Here is a 13913-nt window from a genome sequence, read left to right on the forward strand (position 1 = left end):
TATCCACTGACTCTATTTCCCATAAATCGCTATGTGCCTATTCCTGTAGTCACAGCCTTAGGGATAGGTTCGTATACTGTTGCCGGCCTTGTATCGGTAAAATGATCCAATAGGACAAACGGATTACAAACACTTTGAATTTAATCTTTGTGCAAATTGGCAGTGGGTGGCTTTGAAAGTACCTTTTTCTAAGGGCTCTACATTCTGCAACAAGAGAAATCAAAGTAAACTGTCAATCTATTGTGTTAAGGTGTATTACTTATTGCATTTGATATGGGAAATGTTTCAATAAATATATAAACAGGTAAAATATACATATGTAGCTATAGTTTGAAGATGACAAATTGCGTTATTTTTTAACATTAATAAAGTGATGTCACCACAGTTTTATACCACGGCAAAAACATCAAATATATTTTATTAATCAATAAAAATTAAGTCATTCCATATAATTAAGGCCAAATTAATGTCCATTATCTATGATCTAAAGTGCAATAAACTCTAGGCAGCTCCGATTTCGTCTCAAATATTAATTATCAGAATCTTGTTCAGTGAACTTGACTAATTAACTATTCTAGGATTTCACATTGAGATGATAATTTTAAATAGTTTTTAAAATACATACTAGGAATATGTCTAGACGTGGAGTTAAGAGAAAAAGCTCAAAATCTATACGCATATTTAATTTGGTCGATTCCAGAACTGAAGAATGATTTATCGATATTCGACGGATATTTGTATATTCGACGGATGTTAAATAGTTATAAATTAGAATAAGAAATCGTACATTTTTGAAAAATTGGGTAAAAACACATTTTAGGATACTTATCTATTGTATACGATTTTATTGACACGATATCTAAACTAATTAATAATTATACAGGGTGGGCCAAGAATTCGTTAACATTTAAATGTATCTTACCGCGCAAACTATTGCCGCGCGGGGCGCGGGCGGGGGCGGGGGCACTAGCTCGCTTCTTGGAAATTTAGTCGCAATGGATCACTGCGTGAAACAGTTTTATTTAAACAACTTTTCGCTCATTACTGTGAGACGCTTATTTCGCGTTGAATATGGTTTACACGACTTAAGTCAGTGTCCAAGTGCTCCTTTAATAAATAAATGGGTGAAGAAGTTCGAAGAGACGGGATCTACACTAAATGTGAAACAAACCGTCGGCCCGCGGACTTCTCGGAGCGAAGAGAACGTGCAGTATGCAGTTTCCGCTTCTGTTCGACGTGCAGATTTATCGACACGCAAACGTTCAGCTGAATTAGGATTATCCCGCACATCATTACGCCGTATTTTGAAATTAGATTTGAAATTACATCCATATAAGATCCAGCTAGTGCAAGAACTAAACCCTAATGATTTAAATTTGCGTAAGTCATATGCCGAAACAATGTTAACTCGATTCAGTAATTTTGACAACATCTTATTCTCTGACGAAGCCCATTTCCACCTAAATGGACATGTCAACAAACAGAATTACAGGTATTGGAGCAGCAAAAATCCTTAAGCTAAACATGAGAGGCCACTTCACTCTCCTAAGGTAACTGTATGGGCCGGAAAAAATCATCGAAGAGATGTCGGCGATCTCGCGGTCTCTTTGCAGAAGAGTATTCGAAAACTTCAGGACTCGCTTAGATGAGTGCAAAACCCGTAACGGTGGTCATTTAGACGAAATAATTTTTAAAAAATAAATTACAACTAATAAGCTTTCTCGTAAATAAACGATTTCTAAAATATGTTAAATGGTTTTTTTATACGATTTTTTCAAATGTTAACTAATTCATGGCCCACCCTGTATTATAGACATTAAAAATTATCTACGCGTTACGATATTTATCATAAACGGCTCAAACAATTTAAAAAATATTTTTACCGTGAGAAAACTACACTTTGAGTAACATACCGTATAAATTTCCTTGTCCCGGGTGTCCGTTCTTGCCCAGGACAAACTTATCCGGGAGAAATTAGTATAAAAAAATGAATAAACCTTATTAACAATTAACACCCATCCGTGGTCGCTTGTCAGAAGCTTCACGTCAAAGTAATAACGCGTAAGCTTATATTAAACACATCACCACCATTTTGAAATCTGATACAAGGTGCGTATAAAAAGTATGGGCAGTTTTTGTAAATATTTTTTTGAGTACAAATATTTACGTTTCATTTTTGTGTCAATAATTGGCAGGTACAGGTATTATGGAAAAATACAGATTTTTTTGTAGTGATAATATAAATATGTGGCGTAGACTATAATATTTGGCGTTTGCAGTTATTAATTAGAAAGGACGTGGTCTGTTGTTTTATTTGTGTATTTAAATGTATGTTGTTGCAAGTTGAAGAATTACGATTTACTAAGTGAAAATACAGCTTCAAGAAATTTATTATCAAAGCCATAAACAGAAGTGCGTAACTTGTGCCATATAACAAATAAATAAACCGGTTTTTATCAATAATAAAACATCAAATTAGCATTAGCATTCAGCCGTACCAATGAAATGTTCGCAAATTATGGTAATGTTTTGGAATTTGGATAATTTCAATTGATATCTGATTAATTTGCCCACTTTACTTCTGTTACGAAAATTATAAACGTTTATCGAATTAATATATGGGACTTTACTAAGTAACCCTAACTAGTTGTGCCCCGTGGCTTCCTTCGCAGAAGTTAAAAAATAGTTTATATTTTACGCTGACTATCTGCATAGCAAATTTCGTTTAAATTGGTACGGTTTTACAGCCGTGAAATCATTACAGACAGACAAACTTTCGAACAACAGGTACCATATATTTTTATCTTAAAAATATCTTTAGGCAGGTACTTATACATGATATTTTAGTTTAATTTTGTTACTACGGTAATAAAGATATTCCTGACTCACGCCTGTTGCTTCATTCCATTATATTCGGCTATTAAATCATGAAATAAGTTTTAAGAACTAAAATGTATTGTTAAGATAAAGTACTTGGTCTAGACCATTTCTATAGCTTTGTCCATAAAAGAAACAATTCGTGCCGAAGCATGCGCAACTCTTATTAGCGAATAATGCACGTTAAGTCTATCAATATTGATACAAAACATATCACTAAAGCAAAATGCTATAAAATATTAAAGATTTATTTATCTGGATGGTCCATTTCTATTTAATAAGAAATATTTGACTGGCCGGTTGGCTTGGTTGGTAGGAGCCCTGCCTTCCAAGCCAGAGGTCGTGGGTTCGATCCCCACCCGGGGCAAATATTTGTGTGATGAACATAGATGTTTGCTCTGTGTCTGGGTGTTAATTATCTATATAAGTATTTATTTAAAATTATATATGTATGTTTATCAGCCATCTGGTTTCCATAAAACAAGCGAAAGCTTAGTATGGGATCAGATCGTGCCGTGTGTGAAAATTGTCCCGAAATATTTATTTTTTTATTTATTTATTTAGCAATAATTTGAATATAATAGCATATTGGGATATCACCGTTGTTGTTGAAAGAATTAGTACATCTCTAGTGCTCTACATGTTGAAGATTCGTTCACTTAAAAAATGAATAAGTATTTCAACTTATTTATAAACTCTTTATTCTATTGATCTATACCTATTTATATTTATAACCGTTATTAAGCGCCTCATACAATGTCAAGGATCGAAATTTCCTTCAATAGAACAAAATTATACTACAGTCTACATGTCCAGGAATACTGAACTGCGACTATGCCACTAAATAAATTAAACAAAGCAAAGTATCGTTTATTGGAGACTTAAATAAACTGGACACAATGGAAGCCGAAAGGACTATAAAGGTCAGCACTGTACAGTCAATTAAAAATATTTCGAGTTGTATGGAGCTTAAGGCTTTGTTCTTTAAAATTAGCAGTTTGCAAAAAACAATAAATTGTTAACTGTAGGATAAAAAAGAAAAAACGTAAATAACGTTCGATATCAATGAAAAAAAAAATAACTTAACAACTTCACACGTCTTCGCATTTAAAGACTAAAAACTATAGACTCGGTGCTAAGTGTGAATGAATTATCATCGGATAATGGCTATAATCTCACCATTACAACTTGCTATCGATAAAAACAATTCGACTTCTTGTCACGTCCTCTCGTTAAAATTAAATCTTTCAAATCCTAACAAGCCACCGTTTCAAAACAACAAAAACCTCCCCACGACTATTTTGGACATATAACTTAACTGAAATAACTAGGCCCTTATTAAAATACCAGGAATCAGGTTAGGTGCGCTAGCGATAGGCTAGAAAAAAACGACTTGTTCAAGCCTAGTTTACAATCTCACAGAGGGAAAGAACTAGCGGGTGAACTCGTCTATAAACTGAACGGATTCATAAATTCCTACATTCATTTCGTCATAGAATGGGAGTGCTAATACTTCCACCGCACTGTACGTACACACTGGAAGTGATAAAACAACGACCCAACATTACTTTATCCACGGGCATAAAGTATGTGCTAACAGATCTAGTGTGTACGCACACGAGCTCTTTATTTTTTATACATTGTTACAGCGAGCAGTTCTTCAAATTAAGTGACATGTAACTTTTCTTATGGACAAAGCGGGTTCATTAGTTAGACTGGGAGATCGCACTGCCGCATAGTTTTAGTGCTGATTGCAAAGTTCCTCATTAGTTGTGATAACTCAATCGACTCTGCTTGCACATAATGCGACATGTTTTTGTAACAATAGTCTACGGGTATATGATTGGTGTTTTATGTGCGTGAATTTAAATGTCGCTATCGTAATGTAGCTTCTGTACAGCAACGAGGCAGATGTATGAGGATATTTATTGTTGTTTATTTATGGAAACAGTTTGTGCGGATGCTTGCTTAAAAAGATACGCGAGATTCGTACAAAATACCCACATGTAACCTTTAAAAACAACGTAAGACCTGCATTCCCTTTCTTTTCACTAATATCAAATTACAGTAGCTTCAATTTAAGACAATTTTAAAAGCGGTGATAGCACCGGTATGCAGGTCACAATGCCTTTTTCGTTTTATAATTATTTATAAATACACGTACCATAAACAACCACAAGAATACGGCCATAAGCACCATAATGGCGTGTCGAAATATTTGAACTGTTGCAACTAATGGCTATACAAATCCTTCTGTATCGGGCTCTGGTATTGTCCCCTGCGAATTTTATTTGCTCCTTAAACCACTGTCGACTCGACCTTTTTCCTTTTAACGCGGGCAATTTTTAAATGGCTTATGTTTGATTCCATTATTGTGTGCCAATCAGCTTGAATTACAATGTCCTTTACGGATGACCGAAATGGGTAAGAATCTTTATTATTTTTGTTACAAATTATTTATACGTTTTGCGTCGAGTGAACAAGGCATACTTTGTATTTAGATTCGAGTGCAGGTCGAGTCACAATGGATTTAAATAACTTGGAAATTTGACGCGCTCTAACTTCTGTGTAGCCTTCTGTGTGTGCGATTGTACTGCTTATAAATTATTCATTTTGCAATTATTTTTTTCTCGAGATCGTTATTTGCGGTTGATGTAATGCAATACAGATCAGTCCGCTGATTGGACACAATTCCTTGCAAACAATTGAATTACACGATTCTAGAAATAGTACGAATTTAGTATTGCTTCAAGTAGTCTTGAATTATGTTTTTGAAAGTGGCGCAGGATATTGCGAAAGGTGGATAGATATAAATGTTGTTTTAAAAATTATAAAACGAAATTCAAATATTTAACGACAGCAGAATTTTAAAAATTGTTGTTATTAGGAACTTTTTGTGACCTGGGACAGAGCAGTATTAAATTACCGATCATTTCTTTTTTAGGTTTGTTTTGAATATCCCATCTATTTAAATTATGTATAAAATATATTATGATCTCAGTTATTCGACCTTATGAATACTTGCTGCTCAGTTGACAATTTCTTTGAATATTTAATCACATCAAAACTAGTTAAAAACTCGATTCAAAGTTAAGTCGCACATAAAACAACTAACCCTAACCACAAAGAAAACCCCAAAGCACCTTAAAAAGTAGCCCAGCAAATAATAGATAATGCCAATGTCAATAAACCTTACCGTCGATTTTAATCTCTAAACTGTCGCGGCGAAAAAATATTAGCAGTCCCATTAAATGTCCTAATTGAGATGTGGAGCGGGTGGCTTTATAAAACATTTTAAACTGCTACGGAGTACGCAATAAATCTCATTGTCGCTTCTTATCTTTAACAGTGGTAGACGATAATGCTGTGTGTCAAAGAGGAAATTTAAAAACAACTTAAGTAAGCGGTTAATATTGGGGTTTGTTTTTAATTTGACTTCTTGAGACAATTTTGGGCACGATATACAGGGCATTTTAGCCATAGTTTTTTTGTATTCATTGCTGTAAATTATAGTCTAATTAGCAGCATCGTTACGACATTACAACGGATCCGACACGATATCGTGTCGTTATACAACCACAAATCTCACGTGCGACAGAGCTGCCGACGGACAGTTTAAATTGAATCCCACATAATGAAGTCAATTTTAATGATCTGATCCGAAAGAGGGTTCCTTTTTGGGAGACAATGTAGCTAAGGATTTTGATCGTATTCCATGATTTGATGCGAATAATTGGATCAAGTTTGAAAAGAAATCCATTAAAGTGCTCTCGGAAATACGAGAGAAGCTTTCACATGAAAATATTAATCCGAGTTGCTTTATGTTCACGCTGGTTTTACGTTACTTCACGCTTCATCAAAATTACAAGCAATAATTCTAATCAACAGAGAGACCGGCAAATAATTCACTCGCATAAAGACAACAGGAATACGTGTAAAATTACTAATATTAGCAATATCCCTCATCGGCTACAACGTTCTCTAATGCCTTGTAATAAGGACGCAAATCACAAGTATCCCTGCAATTGTAAAACCATTTGTCTTTTCTTTACACACAGATGCAATTAATCAAGGGACGTTGTCACATGCAAACCACGATCGGTAATACGAGCTTGACAAATTATATCATGCAATTATACACCAAATTTCTTAAGGCACAAGCGACATTTTCTTTTGAATTTTTTTGACACGTAACTCGCGGGTTATCGGGGATAAGTATGAGAGAGAAAAAGGATGATTCCGTGCTAATTATCGACGATGTAGTGGAGTGGCTTGTTTTTTTAGGCCACTTAACACCTCCCATGCCAATTTGTTTTATTTTAGATCGAATCGAAGTACATTTAGAAATGCGGCGTTATTTCGATTGTGATAACGTGACTCAGAATATCGGGTGACTTAAAAACGTGTCGAAGTCTCAAATATGTCAAATTTATCATTGTTATCTTAGGATCTTCTTTTAAATGCCGCTGGTCATTTGGAGGCTTAAATTAACCATTAAAGGTTTTGTATATTTCCTTAAGTATGGTACGAAAACTTATGGAATAAAACAATAAAGTAAACAAAGACGAGGTATTAGTGAGACATTGTTACACCATCAACATGTCAACACACAAGACAATTTAAGGATTTCTTTTGCACTGTCTTAAAATCTTAATATATCAGTATTACAACATACGGACATCTGTATACACGAAAAACCTAAACAAAGACCATTGCAGGATTCAGCTGCCTTCCGTTCAAATAAAGCTGGTAATTTATCAACAAATAAGCAAATAGCAGTATCCTATTGAATACGGCATCATAAAAGCTACAGGGTTGTAGTGGTCACGATAAATTCATTGGGATGAATTATAATAATCGTGTTACTTGTAACTGTTGATGATGTTAGAGGGCATAGAAAGGTTACTTTGTGATGTTATCTACTAACTGTTTACAATCTAAAAAAATTTCAAAGGTCACTGTCAAACTTTCACTAAATTATTTAATACAGTTTTTATTAAAGCACCTATATACTTGATCAAGTGGTATGAACCTATGTTATAAAGAGCAGTCTTATTGAATTGAAGCAACTATTTTAAAATATTTTTCAAATTTACCATTACTTCGCAAACATAATTTTCCACATCCGACCAGACTTTGCGAAACAAACGACCCCCTAGCTGGACCTCACAGTCCGAGGATCAAGTAGAATTAAATACTAATTAATTACGATTCTTATCTCGAAGACGCTAGACAATTATTTGTGGCGTGTTCGCGGTACTATTGGATGGCGATGGGACGCTCCGACAAATTGGTTTTCTAGATTCTGATTACGTTGAATTAGAAATGGGAAAGGAATGAGGAATTGAATTGGCGTTTATTTTTTTTGTTTGTTATGAGGAGCCAGTGTGTATTGTGAATAATCATAGTATGATGTACACACACAATTACCTTTCACACACGCACACTTAACGTATGTGAAAGGTAAATGTGATTTAGTTAGACCTTTGAAACTTAAAAAGAAGAGGGATGAAAGAAGTGGAGTTGACGTTTACCTATTGAATGTGAAGTTCAAATTTCTTCAGAATTGACATACATTTGTTTCTCTTACTTATTACAGTCTTCCATCATCCATGATCATTGTTGTTACAACGTGTCTTTATAAAATAGCTCTTCATATTTATATTCCTATTATATTTTGTAACTTTATCTAATTTAATTCCTATCTCCACAGATGTCAGCTATCGACCCAGACTGCGGAGTGAACGCAATCGTCAACTACACGCTCGGGGAGGGTCTGGCGCGACCACAGTTCTCAGTGAAGGCAGACTCTGGAGACCTCTGCATTGTGGCGCCTCTCGACCATGAAGCTAATGCTGACTATGAGTTCCCGGTTATAGCTACTGATAGAGGTAATAATCTCCTTGATAAGTTCATATAAATATAAATTCAACAAAAACGGTCGTGTTCCATCGCTACAATATTGTATTCACTGAAAAGTGCTTCATATTGGTTGAAATGGTTGTTAATCATCTCAATAGATGGCGCGCGGTGTGTCCCTTCAGACACATAAAACTGAAAGAATAGAATAAATTCGATTGCTCTGGCGGGTCACGAGTGGCTGAGTTGGTCAGGCATCCGCCCCGGAATGGCGCGAAAGGATGCGGGTTCGAGTCCCGCCTCGTGATCGAATTTTTTCTATTCTTTATAAATTTATATGAACTACAGTTTGTTTGGTAAAAGGTAGTTGACATTTTTTTACAAATGCATCAAAAATAATACATAAAACCAGTACCTACCGTACTACGTACGTGAAATAATTGGAGACTGTGTCAATCACATTGTACGAATAAGTCGATAAATGAAACTTATCTCTCAATTATCGATCTTAAAGGTCTCGGTCATATCTCGCAAGCCACAGCTCAAACACAGTTAACATCATTCCTTGTAATCCGCTATCACTAAAAAAGGTGTAATGACGCTACGAAGTATAACTTATAGCGTTAAAGAGAACAAAGATTCGCTCTACCCATTCATTACCAATTGGAAGCAATAAGTTCGCCGGTGACAGGTATACGTACTATGCATATAGGGTTTAAAATAAGGCACCGATGAAATGGCAAGAGAATAAATTCCAAAAGTGTCCGTCGGCTCTTGTCCCTGCAAACCTACCTGATTTATGTGGCAAGAACAGCGAACTATTGCTGCGCGTTTTTATTTCAGTTTGGTGAATGCCAATTTTGGCAATTCGGCTATTCATAGGTAGGATTGAGGACACTTTGAATATATCGTATTCACACGCTTTTGAGTTAACACTCAACTAACATTTATTTGATAGATTGACTATGAAATATTGAAACTCGAATATTTACAGTAAATTATAAATTACCTTTAAGACTATTGCCAAATTTTGCTGCTTTGTATACAAAATTCAAAAACTAGTTAGATATTCTTTATCCTTGTTTTATCTTTAACCTGCATAATATATTGATGCCATACACAATGTTAAATCGACCAAACTAAAAAAGCTCGTATACTTAACATGACGACCAATCATTTTATTATCACGAAACTTGTAGCGAAAACGTGTTGACATCAGAATAAATCAAGCGGCTGTCAATTAAACATCCTATTACAACAATACACAGACAATCAAGAGACCAATTATTTATTTATTCGCAGGGGGCCTGTCCACGACTGCTATGGTGAAGATCCAACTGCTAGATATAAACGACAACGTACCAGCATTTACTGTGAAGGATTACAATGTATCTTTAAAAGAGGGGAGGGTCTCGACGACGGAGCCGATAGTAGCCGTATCGGCGAGTGATGCTGATTCCGGAAGATTTGGGACTATCACGTACAGAATTGTGGGTGGGAATGACAACGATGTGTTCAGAATCGATCGGAGTACGGGGGAGATATTTGTGATTAAGCCAGCGTTGATACAGACGAATGGGAAGTTTGACTTGGAAGTGTCTGCTACTGATGGTGGAGGTCTGACTGCTCCCCAAGGTGCTATAGTCCATGTAGCCGTGATGCCGGCTGGAGTGGGGTCTGCGTTGTTTGACAAGCCGAGATACAATTTTCGCGTGCGTGAAGACGTGCGAAGTGGAACGATTGTAGGAAATTTGAAAGCTACAGGCGCTGATAGAGGTAAGATATTTATTTTTGGTTAATTTCTCTTAGTTAGAACATTGATGACCTTATTATTTCATTAATAGTATAGATACACGTGTTAATTAGAAAAGCGTTTAAAATGTTACTTTTTTCAGAAGGTAACCTGTAAATTTAACACAGAAAAAAATCAAATTACAATAGCATTAATTTGCTGTAATAAAATAAAAATACCAAAACATTGTCCGACGTCATCCACTGCATGCCATACCTGTATTCCAGACCGACTATTATAATGTTATAATTACTTATTTAAAAGCATTATAAATACGTCTTGAACTCGATTACATTCTTCCGAAAGAAAGGCTCAGTAAATATTCGTTTGGGATTACATACAAAAGAAGTCACTTAAGAGATAGAATAAATATTTATGGAAAACTTGAAACTACCGAAGAATCGGGCCGTCTTATAGCTTCATTTTACTTAAACAAATTTATTGAAATCGTGCCACTTTTGCTTCGTTTTAAAATAAAAGCATTAGCGTTGTGCAATACTGCAAGAATGTAGGATTAGACTGGAAAAACTTGATATTTCATTAGGGTGCATATTTTATTTCAGCTTAGAATAAGGGATGTATTTATTGTGAAACAGGAACTCATGCTTTTATAGATAGGTACATTAAATTTTTATTACGACAGGTATAATGAAAAGTTATATTACATGTATTCACTTTAAGTTCTAATAAGAAATAAACCATAATCCAGTCAACAACAGCTAGACTAGAGCCATTACATTTCGTATTAGACAACCGGTACAGGTGCTTTTCTACCATAGACTACATAACTTTCTAGATATAACAAACGATTATTATTTTTCATTAGCAAATCTAAATTCATGATAATTAAGTGTTGTATAATATTTATAGTAAACCCAATAGCACGGAATAAATATTATGTTATACATATGTTATTAGACATACAGTCTTGTGGATAACGATTGTATCTTTCAACCTAACTAACTAACGTATGTTCAAAGAACATGAACAATTTCGTCAAAACACACACATTTTTTTATTATTTATCGTTTTTTTTTCCATTTCCCTCACCTAGATTTCCATTAAACCAAGCACCAAGCATCTACTCACAAAATACATAATCGCCTATTGTCTTGCGACGATCACGATTCACTGATGAGCAGCCTTCGTTTTAGATTTCCACCTTTTATCCCCTAGTTAGACTTTCTAATCTCTGAATAACTTTGTATTCAATCTGTGTTGGAACACGTATTATATTATTTTTCGCCACCCGCTACGAAGTTAGTTCTGTGGCATTGTTTTTTATTATGATTCTAGTTCTAAATCTATTTATTACTAGCGGTCCGCCCCGGCTTCGCCCGTGGTACATATTTACGTTTTCTCTACATAAAAACCATCCTCGTACTTCAAGGAATATAATAAAAAAAGAATTTTCGATATCGGTTCAGCCGTTCTCGAGTTATGCGCTTACCAACACATTTTGCGATTCATTTTATATATAAGATTAATTGTATGTAATATTTAGTTTGTTCGAAGAGTAATAATTATGGATTATTAATTGAATCAAACCGTATTTTGCAAAATTTTCTTTGAATGCATATTTTTCACTTATCAACTTACTTTTAAAAGTAATTTTACCATTATCAATGATAAATAATAATTTAGACACCTTAACCATACGACCTTTTAATAACACGACAGTAATACATTTAAAACCAACCCCTTCATACTTCACAATCCCTACAATTTCCACAACATTTCCATTAAGTAAAGGCATATTTCATATCACAGTACAAAAGCGAGTTTCTAATAACTCGGAAGATTCGTTGAGACGTAGTTTCTAAATCAAATCCCGCCAATAAACAATGGCGGCTATCTTGCGGCAATGCGTTATGTTTCACTAATATTTATACAAGTAGATTTATGCTTACATAGAACTGTAATGGATTATATTTGCTTTTTAGAGGAATATTTATTTTTTGACTGTTTCGAGTTTACAAGTTGTATTTTAGAAGTAGTTTTAAAAATTGGAGTTCTAGAATGTATAAGTTGTGCATGTATAGGTACTTATATTATATTTCAATAGACAAAACAAAAAAATATATTTTTTCCTAGAAATTATGATGTGTATTTCGGACATAACAGAATGAATGAAAAAACATGTGTGTTTTACCTTTACCATATGAAAAACGACATACGTTTTAGGGATCCGTACCGAAAGGATAATTTACCTATATTATAAATATGATTCTATTCGTAAAAATATTATAGTAATATATCCCATATTAAAACTGGACTATCAAAGATATTCTATTTGATACAGTTAAACGTGAGCACATTTAAAATTAAAATATCTTAACATAATACAAGCAAGGAAACACTAAGACATATTACACATCGGTGTAACGAAGGACCGTTTTATTCGAGTCCACGTTTATTCTGTTGCTAGTCGTAGCTCTGTAAATCACTGAATTGCGAACACAACCGTTATACTACGTGGAGCACCTTCGTTCATTGTTGTTCGGATAGCGGCATTTAAAATTCATAGTTTGAGGTTGCGTGCATCGGTGTATAGATAGGACACGCCTGCTATTGAGTTCTTAGACGGTAAGGCTTTGTGTTCTAATTCTTGGAGGTATGTTACATTCGATTGGAGTTCTGTGATAGGTTATCAGATGTTACATTTTACTGGCAAAGGAAATCTTCTAACTAAAAACTTTATTGTATGAGGTCATTCAAATATTATCATTTTGTAAGATAGGGTTTAATTTAAGTGAAATTCCATTTCCTTTAATAAAGTACGTAGATAAAAGTTATTATAATGCCTTGCAATTTTGATCTTACACTACATCGCTCAAAAATATAAGCCTGGATAAATTCAGAAAATACTCAGTACTTCTTTAAAATGTATATTTAAAAGGTAGCCTTAAAATTATTGGGATCAGATAAGCAATATTAGCAAAAGCTCACATGTTCCGTATAGGTCAATGTTAATAAATTTAGGAGCAATTAACCCGACCGCATTGGGAGCGATTGCAAATCATATCTGGAGATTGTAAAGATATCGCTTAAAAATTACTCTGTATTGTATTGGTATTGTGTGGGTTAAGACAAAAGAATCTTGTAAAATTTATCTGATGATTTTTGTGTAAGCGATAACAAAATAAAACAAGGCAATTGTGCATTATAATAACAGTATTAGTCAAATTTCTATAGTACCAGAAAATCTTAAATTCTTCTTCTTTTCTATCTAATCCCACCTCCCGTATTGGAATAATCACATAATAATATATCATGCTATACCTGTTTCTTCCTGGTTTCTTCATTCCTACAAATTACCATCTTTTAATAATTGCCCCTTATAAGTCTTATCAAACTATTTAGCAGTCTACCACAAGGACCAAAA

At 34.3% G+C, this 13913-nt stretch overlaps 1 protein-coding gene across 1 annotated transcript in view; it reads left to right on the forward strand.

Annotated features, from left to right (window-relative positions):
- The window catches only part of ds (dachsous cadherin-related 1), a 252376-nt gene that overhangs the window by 222408 nt on the left and 16055 nt on the right, over positions 1 to 13913 (forward strand). Inside the window, exons 3-4 of the mRNA XM_090101410.1 lie at positions 8591 to 8768; positions 10039 to 10512. Coding sequence (XP_089957536.1) covers positions 8591 to 8768; positions 10039 to 10512 — 652 coding nt within the window. The remainder of the gene's footprint in view (positions 1 to 8590; positions 8769 to 10038; positions 10513 to 13913) is intronic.

Source organism: Colias eurytheme, chromosome 4 (assembly GCF_061535395.1).
Source record: "Colias eurytheme isolate Ceu_HAF_F1 chromosome 4, ilColEury1 Martin Lab GWU primary, whole genome shotgun sequence".
Classification (NCBI taxonomy): Eukaryota; Metazoa; Arthropoda; class Insecta; order Lepidoptera; family Pieridae; genus Colias; species Colias eurytheme.